The 24,311-nt window shown below is 46.0% G+C and overlaps 1 protein-coding gene across 8 annotated transcripts in view; it reads left to right on the top strand.

The window, feature by feature from the left end:
* Positions 1–2,023: 2,023 nt before the first annotated feature.
* Positions 2,024–24,311, top strand: part of EZH1 (enhancer of zeste 1 polycomb repressive complex 2 subunit) — a 47,316-nt gene continuing 25,028 nt past the window's right edge. For 2 of the 8 annotated variants that reach the window (XM_063629020.1, XM_055256694.2), the window contains exons 1-4: positions 2,025–2,094; positions 18,125–18,215; positions 19,760–19,887; positions 20,850–20,978. In XM_063629020.1, coding sequence (XP_063485090.1) covers positions 19,771–19,887; positions 20,850–20,978 — 246 coding nt within the window. In that variant the 5' untranslated portion in view covers positions 2,025–2,094; positions 18,125–18,215; positions 19,760–19,770. Of the gene's footprint in view, positions 2,095–9,692; positions 13,009–18,124; positions 18,216–19,758; positions 19,888–20,849; positions 20,979–24,311 lie in introns of those variants that run through there. The other 6 variants (XM_063629017.1, XM_063629018.1, XM_055256692.2 and 3 more) reach the window with 6 other exon arrangements.

Raw genomic sequence — 24,311 nt, 5'->3', positions numbered from 1 at the left:
GGTTGGAATCCAGCGATCTGAGTTTAAGACCTGACAGAATTATTCATCTGTGTAAGGCAAGTCTTTTAACTCCTTTATGCCAGAGTAACCTGATGTGTAAACTGAAGTTGCCCTACGTACTTCTTACAGTTGTTATGAAGATTACTTGAAAAAATGAACATTATAAGCTTTTCTAATTATATACTTTGAGACAAAATCAAAATCAAGATATTATTTTGCATTTTAATTTTAAAAATTTATATTTTGAAATAATTTCAGATTTACTAGAGTTGCAAATATGGTAGCATTCCTATATGTCCATCAAACTTTGTCAATTACAATGATTAAAACCAGGAATAAGATTGATAAAATACTATTAACTAATCTAGAGATTTTATTCTAATTTCTTCAAATTATCCCACTGGTGTTCTTTTTCTGGACCAGGATTCAAGCCAGATCCTGGCTTGAATTTAGTTGTCATATCTCCTCAGTCTCCCAATCTGAGATGGTTTCTCACCCCTTGTCTTTCATGATCTTGACACTTGAAGATATCGGCCAGTTATTTTGTAGATTGTCTCTCATTTTGGATTTGTCTGATGTTTCCTCATAATTAAATTCAGCTTATGCAGTCTGGGCATGGTGGCTCATGCCTGTAATCCCAGCACTGGGAGGCAGAGGTGGGTGGATCACCTGAGTCAGCAGTTTGAGACCAGCCTGGACAACATGGTGAAACCCCATCTCTACTAAAAATACAAAATTTGCCGGGTGTAGTGGTGCATGCCTGTAAACCCAGCTACTTGGGAGGCTGAGGCAGGAGAATCGCTTGAACCCAGGAGGCAGAGGTTGCAGTGAGCCGAGATTGCACCATTGCACTCCAGCCTAGGCAACAAGAGTGAAACTCTGTCTCAAAACAAACAAACGAACAAACAAAACACGCACAAAAAAATCAGTTTATGCGTGTTTGTCAAGAATACCACAGAAGTGATTTTGTGTGCTTGTCATTGCATCATGTTGAGAGGGACCTGGTAAGAATACCTCTCAGCCTGGGGCAATGGCTCATGGCTGCAATCCTAGCACTTTGGGAAATCAAGGTGGGAGGATGGCTTGAACCCTGGAGTTCAAGACCAGCCTGGGCAACACAGCAAGACCCTGTCTCCTTAAAAAGAAGAGAGAGGCCAGGCGTGGTGGCTCATGCTGGTAATCTTAGCACTTTGGGAGGCCGAGGTAGGCAGATCACCTGAGGTCAGGAGTTTGACAGCAGCCTGGCCAATACAGTGAAACCCTATCTCTACTAAAAATACAAAAATTAGCCGGGCGTGGTGGCAGGAACCTGTATTCCTGGCCGCTTGGGAGGCTGAGGCAGGAGAATTGCTTGAGCCCGGGAGGCAGAGGTTGCAGTGAGCCGAGATCGAGATCGCGCCACTGCACTCCAGCTTGTGTAAGCAACAAAGCGAGACTCCGTCCAGCCTCGCCCCCGGCAAAAAAAGAAGAAGAAAACAATACCTCTTATCATTAGTGATGTTAACTTTGATCACTTGGTTAAGGTGGCGTCTGCCAGATTCTTATCTGTAGAGTTGCTATTTTTTCCCTTTGTAACTAGCAGGTGTCTTGTGGGGATTTATTTCGATACAAGGCTATAATTTTGATTCTAAGTGACTATAGAAGAACTATGGACAGAAATAGGGAGATCAGACATAAATAAAGGGCTTAGAACCCATAGACCGGTGTCTGGGGAACTGGTAGGGGTGAAGCATCGGTATGAAGGTGCTCTGGGATGGCTTCAACGCTGAAGTGAGATGTGGCTTGTCACCAGCGCGTGGGGATGGCGTATCTGCTGAAAAGGGTCTTCAGGAAGATATTAGTGACTCTGCGAAGGTTTCCCCAGAGCCCTTCCCCTCCCCTGCCAGCGCCGCTTTGGAAGCCGTCGGGGCGGCTGCACCCGCCAGGACTCCTGAGTGCGGCGGTTTTGGCGGCAACTGACAGTCGTGCGTCCGCGCGGCACGGGTGAGTCAATGCGCAAGCGCCGACAGGAGGCGCGGGGCGGGGCACGGCGCAGGGGTGGGGCCGCGGCGCGCATGCGTCCTAGCAGCGGGTCCCTGCGGCTCGGGATGGAGGGTGAGTGAGTAAACAAGCCTGGGCCCGGCGGTGGGGCCGGGCCTCCTCCCCTCGCCGCCCTGGGCCTGAGGGAGGGAGAGGCGGAGGGATCAGGGAATTGGAAGGCATCAGAAGGACACACTGCCTGCCTGGCCGGGGGTAGCGGGCGCCCCTCTTCATTCCGAGGGCTGGGGGAATGGGGGCGACGGGGCGAGGGAGCCCCAGGCGAGGACAGCGTCTGGGGCTACGAGGGCTGTGTGCCCGGGAGGAGGAGCGGCGCGGGCGGGCTCGGGGACGGGGAATCCCGTTGGACGGCGAGGTGGGCCGGTGGGCGGGAGCCCCAGCGCCCAAAGGGCGCGGGTGGGCGGTGGCACCTGCGGGGGCCTTTAGCGAGGTGGACCCTGGGGACCTGGAGCTGTGCTTGGGGAGGGCTAGAGACCGGGGCTGATGTTGCGATGGCTTTCGGGGTTGTTGAGAAGGGGTAGCAGTAAAAACAGGGCCGGAACTAGGGTGAGGTGAGTAAGGCTCCCAAGGCACAAAGTGTAAAGGAGTACTGAGTCAGGGTCGTGCAAGTGCAGTGAGCGCCTCCTCACGTGCGTCCTGGGTGCCTCGGTCGCCTCGCCCCAGGGCTGGCCCTGAGCAAGAATCTCCTTCACTCCACACTTTTGGTCTCACGCCAATGATCGCTCACCCCCACCATTCTCCCGAGGATCAAATGATATAAATAAAAGTGCCTTGAAGCAAAGACAAGGTGTTGTATTTGGGACATGCCTGTTAGGAAATGTGGGACAAACTTTTATTTCAATAAAAAGTGACTACTGAGGAATTGTTTCTTGAGCAGGGAAGGGAAGGGATGCCTGAAGGATGTTAGTGCCCCCCGTGGAATGTGAAGGAATATGGAGGGTGAAATATAGGGTTGTACGTGGTGTAGCCCAGGCCGATAGGAACCTGACGCTTGGCAGGGGAGAATGAAGGTAAAGGAGCTCAGGTAGACTAACAATTAGGTGTGTGCAAGGATGGCATTGAAAACGTGGGTTTCCTTCTCCACGATTGCTGCCATGTTGCCGCTGAATAGAAAAATTCCCACACCCAGTGTTTTTTAAATTTAGGAAACTGATATTGAAGGAAGTTTCCAGCCTGAGAAGGTGCTAAGCCTATTAGAGGTTTCTGTGAAAGCGTGTCTATTTTAAGTCTTGGAATCCCCAGATATGCCACTGATAGAAGAGATTACTTACATAGGAGAGAGTGTGTTAAGAGGCTGGGCTTGGTGGCTCACATCTGAAATCCCAGCATTCGGGAGGTCCAGGCAGGAGAATAGCTTGAGCCCAGGAGTTTGGGACCAGCTCAGGCAACAATAGCGAGACCTCATCTCTTAAAAAAAAAAAAAAAAAAAGCTAGCCAGGTGTGGTGGCGCCTTCTCCTATAGTCCCAGCTGTTTGGGAGGCTGAAGCAGGAGTATTGCTTGAGACTGGGAGGTCAAGGTTGCAATGAGCTCTGATCCTGCCACTGCACTCCAGTCTGGGTGACAGCACCTGAGAACCTGTCTCAAGAAAAAAAAAAAAAAGCCAGGCACGGTGGCTCATGCCTGTAATCCCAGCACTTTGGGAGGCTGAGGGCCTGTAATCCCAGCACTTTGGGAGGCTGAGGTGGACCGGTCACTTGAGCCCAGGAGTTTGAGACCAGCCTGGGCAACATGGCAAAACTCCATCTCTACTAAAAATACAAAATTAACCAGATGTGGTGGTACACGCCTGTAGTCCCAGCTACTCGGGAGGGCTGAGGCATTAGAATCGCTTGAACCTGGGAGGTGGAGGTTGCAGTGAGCCGAGATTGCGCCACTGCACACCAGCCTGGGCAACAGAGTGAGATTCTGTCTCAAAAAAAAAAAGGAGGTCGGGCACAGTGTAATCCCAGCACCTTGGGAGGCCAAGCAAGGCAGGCGGATCACTTGAGGTCAAGAGTCCGAGAGCAGCCTAGGCAACATGGCGAAACTCCTTCTCTACAAAAAATACAAGAATTAGCTGGGTGTGGTGGTGGGTGCCTGTAATCCCAGCTATTCAGGGGGCTGAGGCACGAGAATCGCTTGAACCCAGGAGGTGGAGGTTGCAGTGAGCCGACATTGCACCACTGCACTGCAGCATGGGTGACAGAGCAAGACTCCGTCCCAAAAAAGAAAAAAAAAAAAAAGGGAGAGAGAAGTACTTAAAAACGCACATACATAATAGGAGAAAGGACCATCTATAAAACTGTAATAATGCTATCATTGTCAAGGTTTATGCTTATTGTTGTGTGTCACAAACATAATGAATCAACTCCAAAGGCAGGGATATATGTTTTATTCACTGATGTACCCCAAACACCTAAAACGGTAACACATAGTAGATACTACTATTAAGTATAATAGTAGGTGCTCAACATATTTTGTGGAATAAATAGTGGGGAAATTTCTGGCACTGGGAGTCAGGTGATCGGGATGCTAGTATTGTCAGTAACTGGCAGAGTACTTGTATGCTAATCATGGAACTTGATGCTAAGGGCCAGCTTAAAATTCCTTAAAGTGTAAATGACTTCTTCATTATGATGGTTACATTAGTGCCCTTTGAAACAGCACTAGAGGCTGGGCTTGATGGCTCACACCTATAAGCCCAGCACTTTGGGAGGCTGAGGCTGTTGGATCACCTGAGGTCGGGGAGTTCAAAACCAGCCTGGCCAATATGGTGAAACCCCATCTCTACTAAAAATACAAAAAATTAGCCAGGTGTGGTGGCAGACACCTATAATCTTAGTTCTTGGGAGACAGAGGCAGGAGAATCACTTGAACTTGGGAGTGGGAGGTTGCAGTGAGCTGAGATCGCGCCACTGCACTCCAGCCTGGGTGTGAAAGAGCGAGACTCCGTCTTGGAAAAAAAAAAAAAAAAAAAAAAGAGACAGCACTAGAATAAGGAGGTTGGAACTAAAAATGAAATTTTACTCCCAAGAAGACATTTGGGAGAAGGGAAAGGTGAGAAAAATGTGGTCGGGCTTGTTTCTTATATATTTGCCTTTGAATTATACCTTCAAACAACCAATTTAAGTCTGGACACTGTGGCTCACGCCTGTAATGCCAGTACTTTGGGAGGCCGAGGTGGGCAGATCACTTGAGTTCAGGAGTGTGAGACCAGCCTGGGCAACATGGCAAACTCTATCTCTACAAAAACATTACAAAAATTAGCTGGGCCTGGTGGTGTGGGCCTGTAGTCCCAACTACTCAGGAGGCTGAGTAGGGAGGATTGCTTGAGCCCAGGAGGCAGAGGTTGCAGTGAGCCGAGATCAAGCCACTGCATTCCAGCCTGGGCAACAGAGCAAGACCCTGTCTCAAAACAAAATAAGAAACCGATTCAAAATATTTAATTCCTAGGATCTGAAACCTGGCTTCATTACTCTATAGGCAACAGTTCCTTCCCTTTGATTTGCTCTTTATATGAAACATGTAACAATCATGTCATTAAGTGTATCGTTTTCTGGTCTTAGATTAAGTTTAAAAAGTTTCACTTTGGGCCCCCCACGTTGTGGCTCACACCTGTAATCCCAGCACTTTGGGAGGAGGCCGAGGGATTGATCACTTGAAGCCAGGAGTTTGGGACCAGCCTGTCCAACACGATGAAACCCGTTTCTACAATTAGCCAGGCGTGGTGGCACACACCTGTCATCCCAGCTACTTGGGAGGCTGAGGAACGAGAATCCCTTGAACCTGGGAGGCGGAGGTTGCAGTGAGCCGAGATGGCGCCACTGTACTCTAGCCTGGGTGACAAAGGGAGACCCTGTCTCAAAAAAAGTTTCCACTTTGTTCACTATTTCTATTTGGTTCACTAGTAGCGTCCCAGAAAAGATTTGAGGTAGCAACACTAAAAACACACTAATTCCATTTCTATATAGAGTAAACTAAAGAGAAAAGAGTGTGTGGAGAAAAGTGAAGATAATTAGATAGGTTGGGATTGAGGGGAAGGGTTAAAGGTTAAAAAAAGAAAAATTGTGCTTCTCCATTCTGGAAAGTCCCCAGCTTTTTCTTTGTTTTATGTCCAAACTGTGTACATATTGGATTCTTTCCTACTCCTTAGTCTATCAGTCAGTCATCAGTTGGGACTTGAGTACACTACACCCTAAAGTCATGAGTTACTTAATGGGTAGTTAGAGTTCAGTACCTTAATGTGTTTTATTCTCTAACTCACCTACCCTAATAATTTGATACAAAATAGACTAAAAAGTCTTATTTTTATTGGATGATATGAGCAGGCACTAAATACAGTACAGTATTAAACTTTGGGCTGACACAGTACAGAACCAGTCAAGATAGGGCTCTGGCCTGTTAGGAGATTGCGTTTACTCTTCCAAGTCAGCGTTCTCGCTGGGCACGGTGGCTCAAGTCTGTAATCTCAACCCTTTGGGAGGCTGAGGAAGGGGGAGTACTTCGAGTCAGGAGTTCAACGCCAGCCTGGGAAACATAGCAAGATCTTGTAGGCTGGGCGCAGTGGCTCACACCTGTAATCCCAGCACTTTGGGAGGCTGAAGCGGGTGGATCACAAGGTCAAGAGATCGAGATCATCCTGGCCAACATGGTGAAACCCGTCTCTACTGAAATACAAAAATTAGCTGGGCATGGTGGCGCGCACCTGTATTCCCAGCTGCTCAGGAGGCTGAGGCGGGAGAATTGCTTGAACCTGGGAGGCGGAGGTTGCAGTGAGCTGAGATTGCGCCACTGCACTCCAGCGTGGCAACAGAGCAAGACTCTGTTTCAAAAAAAAAAAAAAAAAAGATCTTGTCTCCCCTGAAAATATAAAAAATTAGCCAGGCATGGTGGCATGTGCCTGTAGTCCCAGCTACTAGGGAGGCTGGGGCCAAAGGATCCCTTGAACCTGGGAGGTCGAGGCTGCAGTGAGCTATGATCATGCCTGGTCAGCAGAGTGGGACCCTTTCTCTTTTTTTTTTTTTTTTTTTGAGATGGGAGTCTCGCTCTGTCACCCAGCCTGGAGTGCAGTGGCGCGATCTCGGCTCACTGCAAGCTCCGCCTCCCGGGTTCACGCCATTCTCCTGCCTCAGCCTCCCGAGTAGCTGGGACTACAGGCACCCGCCACTACGCCCGGCTAATTTTTTGTGTGTGTTTTTAGTAGAGACGGGGTTTCACCATGTTAGCCAGGATGGTCTCGATCTCCTGACCTCGTGATCCGCCCGCCTCGGCCTCTCAAAGTGCTGGGATTACAGGCGTGAGCCACCGTGCCCGGCCGGACCCTTTCTCAAAAAAACAAAATAAAATTAAATAAAATTAAACCAGAGTTACAAATCCTGTGAGCCAGCATTTTCCTTTGGGTCTCATAAAAACTAATCATGTTTACGGTGAAACCCCGTCTCTACTAAAAATACAAAAAATTAGCCGGGCATGGTGGTGGGCGCCTGTGATCCCAGCTACTTGGGAGGCTGAGGCAGGAGAATGGCATGAACCTGGGGGGTGGAGCTTGCAGTGAGCCAAGATCGCGCCACTGCACTCCAGCCTGGGCGACAGAGCGAGACTCCGTCTCAAAAAAAAAAAAAAAAACTAATCCTGTTTAGATTTTTGTTACCATTACCTTCAGTGCATACGATCTAATTTTTTTTTTTTTGAGACAGAATTTCGCTCTTGTTGCTCAGACTGGAGTGCAATGGCGCGATCTCAGCTCACTGCAACCTCTGCCTCCTGGGTTCAAGCGATTCTCCTGCTTTAGCCTCCCGAGTAGCTGGGATTACAGGCATGCGCCACCACGCCTGGCTAATTTTGTATTTTTAGTAGAGACGGGGTTTCTGCATGTTGGTCAGGCTGGTCTCGAACCCCCGTCCTCAGGTGATCCACTCGCCTCGGCCTCCCAAAGTTCTGAGATTACAGGTGTGCGCTACTGCGCCCAGCTGATCTGATTCTCTTAATTAAACAACACTAGGAAATACTAATGTTATAATTTTATTTTAAATTAGAATTCAGAGCCACAGTTTCCTGTTAGGAAGGTTCTTTCTGTGTGTAGTGCCCAGAAACTCAAACTAATGGCAGATGAAAATACCTCAGAGAAGTTGGAGGGTATAAATTAGAGATGTGCTTTATAGATCCTAACTGAGAGATCTATCAGGCTGTGTACCTAGTCACAGAATTGATTTTAATTGGAACGTTGATGAAATTGGTGATCACCAGAATGACCCAATGGTGTGTTACTAGAGCTCTTTGCAGGGATAGGTTCACCCCTATCATTAGGTTTCAATTACACTGTGAATTAAAAAAGGAATAGGATGGAATATTTAAAAATCTAGGCCAGGGGCTGGTCGTGGTGGCTCACGCCTGTAATCCCAGAACTTTGGGAGGCCGAGGCAGGTGGATCACGAGGTCAGGAGATCGAGACCATCTGGCCAACATGGTGAAATCCTGCCTCTACTAAAAATACAAAAATTAACTGGGCATGGTGGCGGGCGTAGTCCCAGCTACTCAGGGGGGTGGAGGCAAGAGAATCACTTGAACCCAGGAGGTGGAGATTGCAGTGAGCCGAGATAGCACCACTGCACTCCAGCCTGGGTGACAGAGTAAGACTCCTTCTCAAAAAAAAAAAAAAAAAAAAAAAATCTAGGCCAGGCCTGGTGGCTCACGCCTGTAATCCCAGCACTTTGGGGGGCCAAGGTGGGTGGATTACCTGAGGTTAGGAGTTCGAGACCAGCCTGGCCAACATGGTGAAACCCTGTCTCTACTAAAAATACAAAAATTAGCTGGGGCAGAGGTTGCAGTGAGCTGTTATTGCACCAGTGCACTCCAGCCTGGCAACAGAGTGAGACTCCATCTCAAAAAAAAAATAAAAAAAATAGGCTGGGCACGGTGGCTGATGTCTGGAATCCCAGCACTTTGGGAGGCCGAGTCAGGAGGATCATGAAGTCAGGAGATCGAGACCATCCTGGCTAACAAGGTGAAACCCCGTCTCTATTAAAAATACAAAAAAATTAGCTGGGAGTGGTGGCGGGCACCTGTAGTCCCAGCTACTCGGGAGGCTGAGGCAGGAGAATGGTGTGAACCCGGGAGATGGAGCTTGCAGTGAGCTGAGATCATGCCACTGCACTCCAACCCGGGCAACAGCGAGATTCATCTCAAAAAGTCATAATAATAATAAATACAAATAAGTAAAATAAAAAAATAAAAATCTGTAGTGCCATCTGCCTCCAAAGCCTTACTTAGCCTTGCTAGTTAATAAAATTATTATTCAAGAGAAACTATCAAAGACACTGAATTTGCCCCTAAGACAAAGAAGCTATTTCTGCAAAGGGACAGCTTATGTAGATGAAAAAATTTAATAGTTTGGAACTTTTGTATTCTGATCTCAGTCTCTCTGTTTAAGAACTTGTTCCTTAAATTTTTTTTTTTTTTTTTTTTTTGAGACAGAGTCTCACTCTGTCGCCCAGGCTGGAGTTCAGTGGTGCCATCTCGGCTCACTGCAGGCTCTGCCTCCTGGGTTCACACCATTCTCCTGCCTCAGCCTCCTGAGTAGCTGGGACTACAGGTGCCCGCCATTGTGCCCGGCTAATTTTTTGTATTTTTAGTAGAGATGGGGTTTCACCGTGTTACCCAGGATGGTCTCGATCTTCTGACCTCGTGATCCGCCTGCCTTGGCCTCCCAAAGTGCTGGGATTGCAGGTGTGAGCCACCGCGCCTGGCCGTTCCTTAAATTTTTTATTGCCATACAATTTCAGTAATGTTTTCCCATTTCCGCCTAGGGACAGACTACATTCTAGTTTTAGCCTTTGCAGCAAATTGAGATCCAGTTTTCTGGAGAAAGATTTCCACGTTTTTATAGCTTTCTTTTCCTGTAGAGATGTGACACGTAAATAAAGTGGTTCGTATTTCCAATGATTAATCTTTTTAAAAAATAGACTCTATTTTTTAGAATAGTTTGTTTTTTAAGAAAGAAAAAAAAGAAAGTATAGTTTGTTTGTTTTTGGTTTGTTTGAAACAGGGTCTCACTCTGTCACCCAGGCTGGAGTGCAGTGGCACAGTCACAGCTTGCTCCTGCAGCCTTGATCGTGCAGGCTCCATCTGTCTTCTCACATCAGCCTCCCTGGTAGCTGGGACTAGAAGCACACACCACCATGCCCAACTAATGTTTGTAATTTTTTTGTAGAGATGGGATCTCACCATGTTGTCCAGGCTGGTCTTGAACAACTGGGCCCAAGAGATCCACCTGCCTCAGCCTCCAAAAGTGTTGGAATTTCAGGCATGAGCCATCATGCCGGCCCTAGAATAGTTTTAGATTTATTTTAAAAATTGTAGGCTGGGCATGGTGGCTCACGCCTGTAATCCCAGCACTTTGGGAGGCCAAGGCGGGTGGATCACCTGAGGTTAGGAGTTCAAGACCAGCCTAGGCAACATGGTGAAACTCTGTCTCTACTAAAAATACAAAAATTAGCTCGGCGCAGTGGCATGTGCCTGTAATCCCAGCTACTTAGGAGGCTGAGGCAGGAGAATTGCTTGAGCCCAGAAGATGGAGGTTGCAGTGAGCTGAGATTGCATCGTTACACTCCAGCCTGGGCGACAGAGCAAGACTCCGTCTCAAAAAAAAAAAAAAAAATCTTATATTAGTATACATGTAACATTTGTTACAGTTAATGAACCACTTTTGATTATATTATTATACTTATTCATTCCGAATTCACTTGAGTTAAAAAAAAAAAAAAAAGGTGGAATTGTCTGCAGATTTTTAATAGCAAATGTCTAGAAAATACTGGCCTGACCAAGACTTATTTTTCTCTTAAGTCAGCTTTATTAAGGTAAAATTTACATACAATAAATCCACCCACTTTATATAGTTCAGTGAGTTTTCATAAAAGTATATAATCATGTAATCATCACCACTACCGAAGTCTAGGACATTTCATCATCCCAGGAAAGTTCCCTTGTGCTCCTTCCCGTTTAATCTCTTACTGTACCTCAGCCCCTGGCAACCACTGATCTGCTTTCTGTGACTAGTTTTGCCCTTTCTAGATTTATTCTAGTAGAACACTTTTTTTTTTTAATAGAGACAGGGTCTCCCTATGTTGCCCACGCTGGTCTCAAACTCCTAAGGGATCCTTCCGCCTCAGTCTCCCAAAGTGTTGGGATTACAGACGTGAAGCCATGGCAACTGGCCAGTAGAACATCTTAAGTGGAATCATATGCAGTTATTTGTGTCTTGTTTTTTTTTCACTTAGTATAGTGCTTTTATTTTATTGTTACTATTATTATTAATGAGGCAGAGTCTCGCTCTGTTCCCCAGGCTGGAGTGCAGTGGTGCGTTCTCAGATCACTGCAATCTCCATCTCCCTGCAATCTCTGCCCCACTAGGTTCAAGCGATTCTCCTGCCTCAGCCTCCAAGCAGCTGTGATTACAGGTGCACACCACCATGCCCGGCTAATTTTTGTATTTTTGTAGAGATGGGGTTTCACCATGTTGGCCAGGCTGGTCTCGAACTCCTGACCTCAAGTGATCTGCCTACTTCAGCCTCCCAAAGTGCTGGGATTACAGGCATGAGCCACTGCGCTCAACCAGCATAGTCTTTTAATGGTTTTGAGATGTGGTGAATGTATAGAAACTATTCATGGCTTTTTGTTGCTGAGTAGTATTCCATTGTGTGTGTATATAACTATACACACTACATTTTGTATCCATTAGCCAATCCATTGATATGTGTGTTGTTTTCACTTTTGGCTATTATAAATAAATATGAACATTTGGGTACAGATCTTTGTGGGGACATAGGTTTTCAATTCTCTTGGATAAATAATTAGAAATTGTATGCCAGGTTCTGTGGTAAGTATATATTCAGCTTTATTTTTGAAAAACTGGCAAACTGCCTTCCACAGTGGCTATATCACTTTGCATTCCTACGAGCAGTGTATGAGGATTCCAGTTGCTTCACATCCTCACCAACAAGCTGTATTATCAGTCTTTTTTCATTTTAGCCATGGTAGTGGTGTTTGATAGTATCTCATTGTATTTTTCATCTGCATTTCCCTAATGATTAATGATATGGAGCAACCTTTTGTGTGCTCATTTGCCATTCCTGTATCTTTTCTGGTGAAATATCTGTTCAAATTTCTGCTCACTTTTTTTTTTTTTGAGACGGAGTCTCGCTGTCTCCCAGGCTGGAGTGCAGTGGCAGGATATTTTGGCTCAGTGCAACCTCTGCCTCCTGGGTTTAAGCAATTCTCCTGCCTCAGCTTCCTGAGTAGCTTGGATTGCAGGCACACGCCATCACACCCGGCTAATTTTTGTATTTTTAGTAGAGACGGGGTTTCACAATGTTGGTCAGGCTGGTCTCGAACTCCTGACCTTGTGATCCGCCCACCTCGGCCTTCCAAAGTGCTGAGATTACAGGCGTGAGCCACCACATCCGGCCTTCTGCTCACTTTTTATTGGTGATTTGTCTTATTATTGAGCTATAGGACTTGCTTATATAAATAATTATTTTTTAATTTCTTGATCAAAACAGCGTATGTTTTGGAGTTTATCTTCAATGTGTAGATGAATATAATGAAAGGCTCTTAAGTACTAGCCAAGTACCTAACTGGAATATAAGTGCTGTTTTGCATGTGTAAGTAACTAAAGAATAGATTTAGTAGAAATATAAAGTATTTTTTGTGTGCCACTCCCTTTGCCCAACACGAATGAATCCATCTCTCCAAATCTGCCTGTTCTAGTGAATGCTAAGTTTTTTATTTGTTCACTTTTTTTTAACTTTGATATGATAATTGTTGGTTAGGGTCCAGCTGCTGTGAAAACTCATCTTATGGCTGTGTTTCAGGTGTTTATTTTAATCATATCTGTCTGTTTCAAACAGTATTCTCATCTTTCTTAGACACTTTGTGGGGACTGACCAACTGCCAAATAAACTTTTAGAGACATTGAAGACCCATTGAAAAGCCATGTAAGATAAATATTCACTTATGGACACATGAGAGTCAAATATCACTCTAATTGTAAAAGGAGGAAGTGTGGCTTACTTTACATTGTGATTGGTTAAATCTTAATGGCATTTTTGTGTATGTGTGTATTCCTCTGGCCAAATTAAAACAGTTGAGTAAAATTAGAAATGGTGCCATTAATTATTGGATTATGATATGTTTACTGTCATCTCGACAGACTATAGGAGATCACATTTCAGCTATAGCTCTTTTCTTTAATTAAAAAAAATGTATTTTTTTTTTTTTTATGAGACAGAGTCTCACTCTGTCACCCAAGCTGGAGTTGGCAAGATCTTGGCTCACTGAGGTGAGTCCCTGCTTCCCAGTTTCAAGCAATTCTCTTGCCTCAGACCCCCAAGTAGGTGTGTGCCAACATGGCCTGCTAAATTTTGTATTTTCAGTAGAGTCAGGGTTTCACCATGTTGGCCAGGCTGGTCTCGAACTCCTGGCCTCAAGTGATCCACCCGCCTCAGCCTTCCAAAGTGTTGGGATTACAGGCATGAGCCACCACAACCAGCCAGACACGACAGCATCTTTAGATTATGTTCTATTCCGTTACTTAATCTTTTTTCTTTTCTTTCCCTCCCTGCCTTTCTGTTTCCTTCCCTCCCCCCCTCCCTCCCTCCCTCCTTCCTTCCTTTCTTTTCTTTTCTTTTCTCTTCTTTTTCTGAGACCGAGTCTCACTCTGTCACCCAGGCTGGAGTGCAGTGGCGCGATCTCAGCTCACTGCAACCTCTGCCTCCCAGGTTCAAGCGATTCTCCTGCTTCAGCCTCCCAAGTAGCTGGGATTACAGGCACCCACCACCACACCCGGCTAATTTTTGTATTTTTAGTAGAGATGTGTTTCACCATGTTGGCCAGGCTGGTTTCGAACTCCTGACCTCAGGTGATCCGCCCACCTCGGCCTCCCAAAGTGCTGGGATTACAGGTGTGAGCCACTGCGCCCGGCCCTTCCTTCTTTCTTTCTTTCTTTTTTTTTTTTTTTTTTTTTGACAAGGCCTCACTCTGTCACCCGGGCTGGAGTGCAGAGGCACGATCATGGCTCACTGCAGCCTCTACCTCCCCATGCTTAGGTGATTCTCCCAACTCAGCCTCCTGAGTAGCTGGGACTGACTGCAGGCACAGACTACCATGCCCGTGTAATTTTTGTGATTTTTTTGTAGAGACTGGGTTTTGGCATGTTGTCCCAGCTGGTAATCTTCATTTTCAAATACATGGAGAGACCTAAGCTTACTATTTCAAAACGGAAAATAAGAAAAAAGGAAAATGAATGCCAAAAAGGAACGGAAGAGGGATTGCAATTTAAAACCATTATTTTGGCCAGGCACAGTGGCTCATGCCTGTAATCCCAGCACTTTGGGAGGCTGAGGCAGGTGGATCACTTGAGGCCAGGAGTTTCAGACCAGGCTGGCCAACATGGTGAAACCTTGTCTCTACTAAAAATACAAACATTGGCCGGGCATAGTGGTGTAATGTTAGCTACTCAGGAGGCTGAGGCATGAGAATCGCTTGAACCTGGGAGGTGGAGGCTGCAGTGAGCCAAGATCGTGCCATTACACTCCAGCTTGGGTGCCAAAGTGAGACTCCGTCTCAAAAAAAAAAAAAAAATCCATGTGCATGAGATATAATCATGAGCTTATTGTGGTATATGTGTGGTAATGGGTTAAATTTTGCTGTTTTCTTGTCTGTGCTGATGTTTTTTTTTGAGATGAAGTCTTGCTCTGTCACCAGGCTGGAGTGCAGTGGCGCTGTCTCGGCTCACTGCAACCTCCACCTCCTGTGTTCAATCGATTCTCCTGCCTCAGCCTCCCAAGTAACTGGGAATACAGGCACCTGCCACCATGCCTAGCTAATTTTTTGTATTTTTAGTAGAGACGAGGTTTCACTATGCTGGCCAGGCTGGTCTCAATCCCTTGACCTCGTCATCCGCCTGCCTTAGCCTTCCAAAGTGCTGAGATTACAGATGTCAGCCACCCTGCCCGGCCTTTTTTTTTTTTTTTTGAGATGGAGTCTCGCTCTGTCACCCAGGCTGGAGTGCAGTGGTGTGATCTCGGCTCACCGCAAGCTCCACCTCCCGGGTTCATGCCTTTCTCCTGCCTCAGCCTCCCCAGTAGCTGAGACCACAGGCGCCTGCCACCATGCCAGGCGAATTTTTTGTATTTTTAGAAGAGACGGGGTTTCACTGTGTTAGCCAGGATGGTCTCGATCTCCTGACCTCATGATCCGCCCGCCTCGGCCTCCCAAAGTGCTGGCTGGGATTACAGGCTTCAGCCACTGTGCCCAGCCTTTTTTTTTTTTTTTTTTTTTTTTTTTTTTTGTTGAGACAGAGTTTCGCTCTTCTTGCCCAGGCTGGAGTGCAATGGCGCAATCTCGGCTCATCGCAACTTCTGCCTCCCAGGTTCAAGCAATTCTCCTGCCTCAGCCTCCAGAGTAGCCGGGATTATAGGCATGTGCCACCACGCCCGGCTAATTTTGTATTTTTAGTAGAGACGGGGTTTCTCCATGTTGGTCAGGCTGGTCTCGAACTCTCAACCTCAGGTGATCCGCCCGCCTCGGCCTTTCAAAGTGCTGGGATTACAACCGTGAGCCAGCGCACCTGGCTTTTTTTTTTTTTTTTTTTTTTGTAGAGATGGTGTGTCACTTTGTGCCCAGGCTGGTCTCAGAGTCCCAAAGTGTTGAAATTATAGGCATGAGCCACTGCACGTGACAGAGTCTCACTCTGTTGCCCAGGCTGGAGTGCAGTGGCACAATCTCAGTAGCTCACTCTAGCTTTGATCTCCTAGGCTCAAGTGATCCTCCTGCCTCAGCTTCTTGAGTAGCTGGAACTACAGGCATGCACCACCATGCCCAGATAATATTTTTCGATTTTTAATAGAGATGAGGTCTCACTATGTTACCCAGGCTTTTATCAAACTCCTGAGCTCGGGCTATCCTCTCAGCTTGGCCTCCCAAAGTGCTGGGATTACAGATGTAAGCCACTGCACTCAGCCTCTTTTCCTTTAAAAAATGACAAAAACAACAGCAAAAGAAAACTTTGAAAAATAGACATAGGATCTGACTGTGTTGGCCAAGCTAATCTCAAACTCCTGGCCTCTTAGCAACCCTCCTGCCTCGGCCTCCCAAAGTGTTGGAATTACAGGCATGAGCCACTGCACATTGCCTGATCATTTATTTTTCTTTTCTTTTCCTTTTTTTTCTTTTTGGTTTTGGTTTGTTTTTGTTTTTGTTTTTGTTTTTAAGACAGGGTCTTGCTCAGTTGCTCAGGCTGGATGCAGTGGTGCAATCATGGCTCACTGTGGCCTCAATCTCCTGGGCTTAAGTGATCCTCTCACCTCAGTGAAAAAAAAAAACATGTAGGAAGTTTTTAAAAATAGGGTGTGAAACTTTAGTTTTTGTTTCAAATTTTGGCTCTTCATAGCTCCTTGTGATGTTTTGTTTTGTTTTGTTTTGTTTTGTTTTGTTTTGTTTTGTTTTTTTGAGGCAGAGTCTCACTCTTGTTGCCCAGGCTGCAGTACAATGGCACGATCTCAGCTCACTGCAACCTCTGCCTCCCGGGTTCACATGATTCTCCTGCCTCAGCCTCCCGCGTAGCTGGGATTACAGGTGCCCACCACCACACCTGGCTAATTTTTTTTTGTGTGTGTATTTTTAGTAGAGACGGGCTTTCACCGTGTTGACCAGGCTGGTCTTGAATTCCTGACCTCAGCCTCCCAAAGTGCTGGTATTACAGGTGTGAGCCACTGCACCTGGCTAGCTCCTTGCAATGTTTTTAAACATTTTTTTTTTTTTTTTTTTTTTTTTTTTGAGAAAGAGTCTCACTCTTTCACCCAGGCTGGAGTGCAGTGGCGCGATCTCGGCTCACTGCAGGCTCCGCCCCCCGGGGTTCACGCCATTCTCCTGCCTCAGCCTCCCGCGTAGCTGGGACTACAGGCACCCGCCACCACGCCCGGCTAATTTTTTGTATTTTTAGTAGAGACAGGGTTTCACCGTGATCTCGATCTCCTGACCTCGTGATCCGCCCGCCTCGGCCTCCCAAAGTGCTGGGATTACAGGTGTGAGCCACCGCGCCCGGCCTGTTTTTAAACATTTTTAATGTTAGGTGGAATAAATAGAGCTAGTTATCTAAGAAACCTAAGTAGTTATTATAGAGTAAAAGCATCATCTTGTGGATTTTATTGAATTTTTACATGTATTTAGTGTTTGTACTTTCTCTAAAATAATTGACAGTCCTGTTAGCTGAGCCTAAAAATTGGTTCAGAAAAGCATTATGGGCAGGTGCAATGGCTCACACCTGCACCTGTAATCCCAGTACTTTGAGAGGCCGAGGCAGGTGGATCACTTGAGTTCAGGAGTTCAAGACCAGCCTGACGAACATGGTGAAACCCCATCTCTACTACAAATACAAAAAAATTTGCCGGGCGCAGTGGCTCACGCTTGTAATCCCAGCACTTTGGGAGGCCGAGGCAGGCGGATCACGAAGTCAAGAGATCGAGACCACGATGAAACCCCGTCTCTACTAAAAATACAAAAAAAAAAATTAGCCGGGCGTGGTGGCGGGCGCCTGTAGTCCCAGCTACTCGGAGAGGCTGAGGCAGGGGAATGGCATGAACCCAGGAGACGGAGCTTGCAGTGAGCCGAGATCGCACCACTGCACTCCAGCCTGGGTGACAGAGCGAGACTCCATCTCAAAAAAAAAAAAAAAAAAAAAAAATTTGGCCGGCCATGGTGGTGCACGCCTATAGTCTCAGCTACTTGGGAGGCTGAGGCAGGAGACTGGCCTGAACCCAGGAGGCGGAGGTTGCAGTGAGCCAAGATTGTGCCACTGCACTCCAGCTTGGGCAACAGAGTGAGACTCTGTCGTTAAAAAAAAAAAAGCATTATAAAAAAATAGAACTTAATAAAGTAAAGGGCCTCTTCCCAAATGGCATCAAGTATTATAGAGACCTGTCTTAGACATACAAAAATAGTAGGAGAAACCTTGAAGTCTTTCTGATTCTGAGGGAACATCCTACTGAGGGTGTCAGGGTCTAATTTGCCACACTAACTTAATAGAACCACTGTCTGTTCTCTTTTGAAAAGCTGGACACCTGTTCTGCTGTTGTGTCTTGCCATTCTCCTGAAGAACAGAGGCACACTGTAAAACCCAACACTTCCCCTTGCATTCTATGAGGTAGGTAAAGTATATTACAATACATACTTCTTTAAAACGTGGAGCCTTAATCCAATACCAAAAAAGGGGGGATTTGCATTGCTATCTATTTCCATATGTCTTGCTGCTGACTTGGAGATGAGATTATACTGCTGTCATATCCTACTTTTATTGCTAGGCATGTGGTAAATTTAGACAATTTGGCAGTATGGTTTTGTAACATGGGTGGATCTTTCCATGAAACCCGTGGATGCAAACTTGGTTCTTGCTGACCACTTCTCTTACTCAAAGTAAAGAGAAGACTTCCATATCTTGAAGTAATCCAAGTTCCTAGTACCTGTGGGAGAACTTCTTGAGTGCTTAATTAAAAACAAGATACCACAGGAGGACAGAGGCTAAGCTTTTTGATAATTGGACCAGAAATTACTGATGTGAAATTTTGTTGTTGTTTTGTTTTTGTTTTTGTTTTTTTGTTTTTGTTTTGAGACGGAGTCTTGCTCTGTCTCCCAGGCTGGGGTGCAGTGATGCAATCTCGGTTCACTGCAACCTCCACCTCCCGGGTTCAAGCCATTCTCCTGCCTCAGCCACCTGAGTAGCTGGGATTACAGGCGTGTGCCACCACATCCGGCTAATTTTTGTATTTTTAATAGAGATGGGGTTTCAGCATCTTGGCCAGGCTGGTCTTGAACTCCTGACCTCGTGATCCACCCGCCTTGGCCTCCCAAAGTGCTGGGATTACAGGCATGAATGAATCACCATGCCCGGCCTTTTTTTTTTTTTTTGAGATGGAGTCTCACTCTGTCACCCAGGCTGGAGTGCAGTGGTGCGATCTTGGCTCACTGCAACTTCCGCCTCACAGGTTCAAGCAATTCTCGTGTCTCAGCTTCCCACATAGCTGGAATTACAGGCACAAGCCACCATGCCCGACTAATTTTTTTTTTGTATTTTTAGTAGAGACGGGGTTTCACTATGTTGGCCAGGCTGGTCTCAAACTCCTGACCTCAGAAGATCCACCCACCTTGGTCTCCCAAAGTGCTGGGATTACAGGCGTGAGCCACTGTGCCTGGAATTCTTGTTGTTTTTTGTTTTTTGTTTTGTTTTGTTTTTTGAGACAAGGTCTCACTCTGTCACTCAGGCTGAAGTGCAGTAGCGTGGTCACGGCTCACTGTAGCCTTGACCTCCTGGGCTCAAGTAGTCCTCCCACATCAGCCTCCTGAGTAGCTGGGACTACAGGCACTCGCCAACACACCTGGCTAACTTGTATTTTCTGTAGAGATGGGGTTTCACCATGTTGCCCAAGGTGGTCTCAAATCACTGGGCTCAAGTAGTGCTCCCACCTCGGCTTCCTAAAGTGTTGGGATTACAGGTGTGAGCCACTGCCTCTTTTTTTTAAATTGAAACTTTCTGTTGAACTCACACGTTTGGGTTCTTTAAATGTATGTTTTTATGAGTAAATTTAATGGGAATGAAAGCATAATTGATCTTTTTTTTTTTTTTTTTTTGTATTTGAGGAGTGCTTCATTTCCAGGCAATAAAATGCTATTTCTCATCTCTTTCTCTCTTAGATTACAGCAAGATGGAAATACCAAATCCCCCTACCTCCAAATGTATCACTTACTGGAAAAGAAAAGTGAAATCTGAATACATGCGACTTCGACAACTTAAACGGCTTCAGGCAAATATGGGTGCAAAGGTAAAAAATAATTCCCAAGTGAAAGTTTATATATTTCAATATACTGACACACTGTAAAGGAGTTGGAATTTTTTTTTTTTTTTTTGAGATGGAGTCTCGCTCTGTCGCCCAGGCTGGAGTGCAGTGGTGCAATCTCGGCTCACTGCAAGCTCTGCCTCCCGGGTTCACGCCATTCTCCTGCCTCAGCCTCCGAGTAGCTGGGACTACAGGCACCCGCCACCACGCCCGGCTAATTTTTTGTATTTTTAGTAGAGACGGGGTGGAATTTTTTTTTAACTTTTGTTTTGAAATCTTAACAGGGCCAGGTGTGGTGGCTCACACCTGTAATCCCAGCACTTTGGGAGGCTGAAGCATGTGGATCACCTGAGGTCAGGAGTTCGAGACCAGCCTGTCCTACCTGGTGAAACCTCATCTCTACTAAAAATACAAAAATTAGCCAGGCGTGGTGTCATGCGCCTGTAATCCCAGCTACTCGGGAGGCTGACGCAGGAGAATTGCTTGAACCCAGGAGGTAGAGGTTGCAGTGAGCCAAGATGGTGCCACTGCACTCCAGCTTGGGTGACAGAGCAAGACTCCATCTCAAAAAAAAAAAAAAAAAAAAAAAAAGGCCAGGCACGGTGGCTCACACCTGTAATTCCAGCACTTTGGGAGGCTGAGGCGGGCAGATCACTTGAGGCCAGGAGTTTGAAACCAGCCTGGCCAGCGTAGTGAAACCCTGTCTCTACCAAAAATACAAAAATTAGCCAGGTATGGTGGTCTGTGCCTATAATCCCAGCTACTTGGGAGGCCGAGTAGCTGGGAGAATCGCTTGAACCTGGGAGGCGGAGGTTGTGGTGAGCTGAGATCGCGCTACTACACTCCAGCCTGGGCGACAACAGAGCAAGACTCCATCTCAAAAAAAAAAAAAATTTATTAATTAATAAAATAAGAATATATCTTAATCTTTTCCATGGCTTTGCTAGGCTTTGTATGTGGCAAATTTTGCAAAGGTTCAAGAAAAAACCCAGATCCTCAATGAAGAATGGAAGAAGCTTCGTGTCCAACCTGTTCAGTCAATGAAGCCTGTGAGTGGACACCCTTTTCTCAAAAAGGTACTTTTGGGAGTTTAAGCTCAGTCTTCCTCTCTTCCTTGGGCTTAAAGCTTTTTCCTATATTTGTGACTTTTTAGAAAGTGAATAAGTAAGACAAGGTATGGTGGCTCACACAAGTATTCCCAGCTATTTGGGAGGCTGAGGTGGGAAAATCACTTGAGGTGAGGAATTTGAGACCAGCCTGGGCAACATAGACTGTGTCTCTAAAAAATTTTTTTAAAAAGTAGCCAGACATGGTGGTGCACACCTGTAGTCCTAGCTACTTGGGAGGCTGAGGTGGAAGGATTGCTTGAGCCTAGAAGTTCAAGGCTGAAATAAACTATGATTTCACCACAACACTCCAGTCTGGGTGACAGACAAGACTTTATGTCTAAAAAAAAAAAAAAAAAAAAAGGAAAGAAAGGAAATAAATAAATAAATAAGGTTAAGGTTAATAGATACAGCTATTTTAGTCAACTTTGAATAATTAAGATAGTAAATCTGCAGCTTCGAGAATAATCTTGGGGGCCGGGCGCAGTGGCTCACACCTGTAATCTCAGCACTTTGGGAGGCTGAGGCAGATGGATCACTTGAGTCCAGGAGTTTGAGAACAGCCTGGCCAACATAGTGAAACACCGTCTCTACTAAAAATACAAAAGTTAGCTGCGTGTGATGGTGCACACCTATAATCCCAGCTACTTGGGAGGCTGAGGCCTGAGAACCTCTTGAACCTAGGAGGCAGAAGTTGCAGTGAGCCAAGATCACGCCACTGCACTTCAGCTTGGGTGAAAGGGTGAGACTGTGTCTCAGAAAAAAATAAATAATAAATAAATGAAAGAATTTTCTAGTTAAGAAACTTTGGCTGGACGCGGTGGCTCACACCTGTAATCCCAGCACTTCGGGAGGCCGACGTGGGTGGATCACCTGAGGTCAGGAGTTTGAGACCAGGCTGGCCAACATGGTGAAACCCCATCTCTACTAATAGTACAAAAAAATTGGCCAGGCATGGTGGCGCACTTCTGTAATCCCAGCTACTAGGGAGGCTGAGGCAGGAGAATTACTTGAACCCAGGAAGTGGAGGTTGCAGTGATCTGAGATGGCACCATTGCACTCCAGCCTGGGCAACAAGAGCAAAACACCATCTCCAAAAAAAAAGAAACTTTATGAAAATAAATTATTATCATTATTATTATTTAGAGACAAGATCTCACTGTGTCACCCAGACTGGAGTACAGTGTCATGATCATAGCTTACTGTAACCTCCAACTCCTGGGAAATAGATAATATTTTTAAAATATGAAAAGTAAATATTATCCAGGCATCGTAGTGTATGCCTATAATCTCAGCTACTCGGAGGCTGAGGTGGGAGAATCACTTGAACCCAAGAGTTCAAGGCTGCAGTGAGCTATGATCTCCAGCCTGGGTGACAGAGTGAGACTCTGTCTCTTAAAAAAAAAAAGAAAAGCAGAAGCTGGGCTCAGTGGCTCACACCTGTAATCCCAGCACTTTTAGAGGCTGTGACAGGTGGATCGCCTGAGGTCAGGAGTTCGAGACCAGCCTGGCCAACATGGTGAAACCCTGTCTCTACTAAAAATACAAAAATTAGCCGAGCGTGGTGGCATGCACCTATAATCCCAGCTACTCGTGAGGCTGAGGCAGGAGAATTGCTTGAACCTGGGAGGCAGAGGTTGCAATGAGCCAAGATCGTGCAACTGCACTCCAGCCTGGGCGACAGAGTGAGACCCTGTCTCAAAACAAAAAACAAAAAGCAGATAGTGTATTGAGAGCAAATATCTTTCCTGAAGCAGAACGTTACTATAATTTCTATACCACTTTTCTTCTCCATGTACTATCCCTATCACCTATGCAGCTAAGTTGATGTCCACTCTCTTAAAGTTTAAGTCTTCAGAAAACTTCCTCATCTTTTAGGACTTTCAGAGGCTCTTTACTGTTGTGTATAACCTAAGTAGACCAACAGTTTGAGCTGAAGTAAACATCAGTTGAGTATGGGAAGTACTGTGCTGAACTCTGTAGAGGACACAAAGGTGAATAAGAGTCCCTGCTTTTGGCCGGGCGTAGTGGCTCACACATGTAATCCCAGCACTTTGGGAGGCTAAGGCAGGATGATTGCTTGAGTCCAGGAGTTGGAGACCAGCGTGGGCAATATAGTGAGACCCTGTCTCTACAAAAAAAAAAAAAAAGAAAAATTAGCTGGTTAACTGGATGCAGTAGCACATGCCTGTAATCTCAGCTGCTCGGGAGGCTGAGGTTGGAGGATGGCTTTAGTCTGGGAGGCAGAGGCTGCAGTGAGCTGTGATTATACAACTGCACTCAGCCTGGGCAACAGAGTGAGATCCTGTCTCAAAAAAAAAAAAAAAAAGAGGCCGGGCGCGGTGGCTCACGCTTGTAATCCCAGCACTTTGGGAGGCCGAGGCGGGCGGATCATGAGGTCAGGAGATCGAGACCACGGTGAAACCCCGTCTCTACTAAAAATACAAAAAATTAGCCGGGCGTGGTGGCAGGCGCCTGTAGTCCCAGCTACTCGGAGAGGCTGAGGCAGGAGAATGGCGTGAACCCGGGAGGCGGAGCTTGCAGTGAGCCGAGATTGCGCCACTGCACTCCAGCCTGGGCGACAGAGCGAGACTCCGTCTCAAGAAAAAAAAAAAAAAAAAAGAGTTTCTTACTTTCCACAAGTTTGCAGTCTAGGGATTCCTTTTAAGAGATGATGTTACAAAACTCTCAATTTATTAATTTGTTTTTAAAATTTTGTTTTTGTTTTTGTTTGAGACGGAGTATCGCTATGTCGCCAGACTGGAGTGCAGTGTCGTGATCTTGGCTCACTGCAACCTCCACCTCCCAGGTTCAAGCGATTCTCCTGCCTCAGCCTCCCGAGTAGCTGGGACTACAGGCATGTGCCACCACGCCCAGCTAATTTTTATATTTTTGGTAGGGACTGGGTTTCACCATGTTGGCCAGGATAGTCTTGATCTCCTGACCTCGTGATCCACCCGCCTCGGTCTCCCAAAGTGCTGGGATTACAGGCGTGAGCCACCACGCCTGGCCAAATTTTTTATAATTTTAAATGCCATCTGAATTTTAAAAATTTAATTTATTAGCTTGTAAGAACTAGAGGCTACTAAGATCATTTTTTTTTCTTTTTTTTTTTTTTCTTGAGACAGAGTCTCGCTCTGTCACCCAGGCTGGGGTGCAGTGGCTCACTCAACCTCCGCCTCCCAGGTTCAAGTGATTCTCATGTCTCAGTCTCCCAAGTAGCTGGGATTACATGTGTGTACCACCATGCTCAGCTAATTTTTGTATTATGTTTTTGTAGAGATGAGGTTTCACCATGTTGGC

Source organism: Symphalangus syndactylus, chromosome 20 (genome assembly GCF_028878055.3).
Source record: "Symphalangus syndactylus isolate Jambi chromosome 20, NHGRI_mSymSyn1-v2.1_pri, whole genome shotgun sequence".
Lineage (NCBI taxonomy): Eukaryota > Metazoa > Chordata > Mammalia > Primates > Hylobatidae > Symphalangus > Symphalangus syndactylus.
This window is presented reverse-complemented; position numbering and strand designations above follow the sequence as displayed.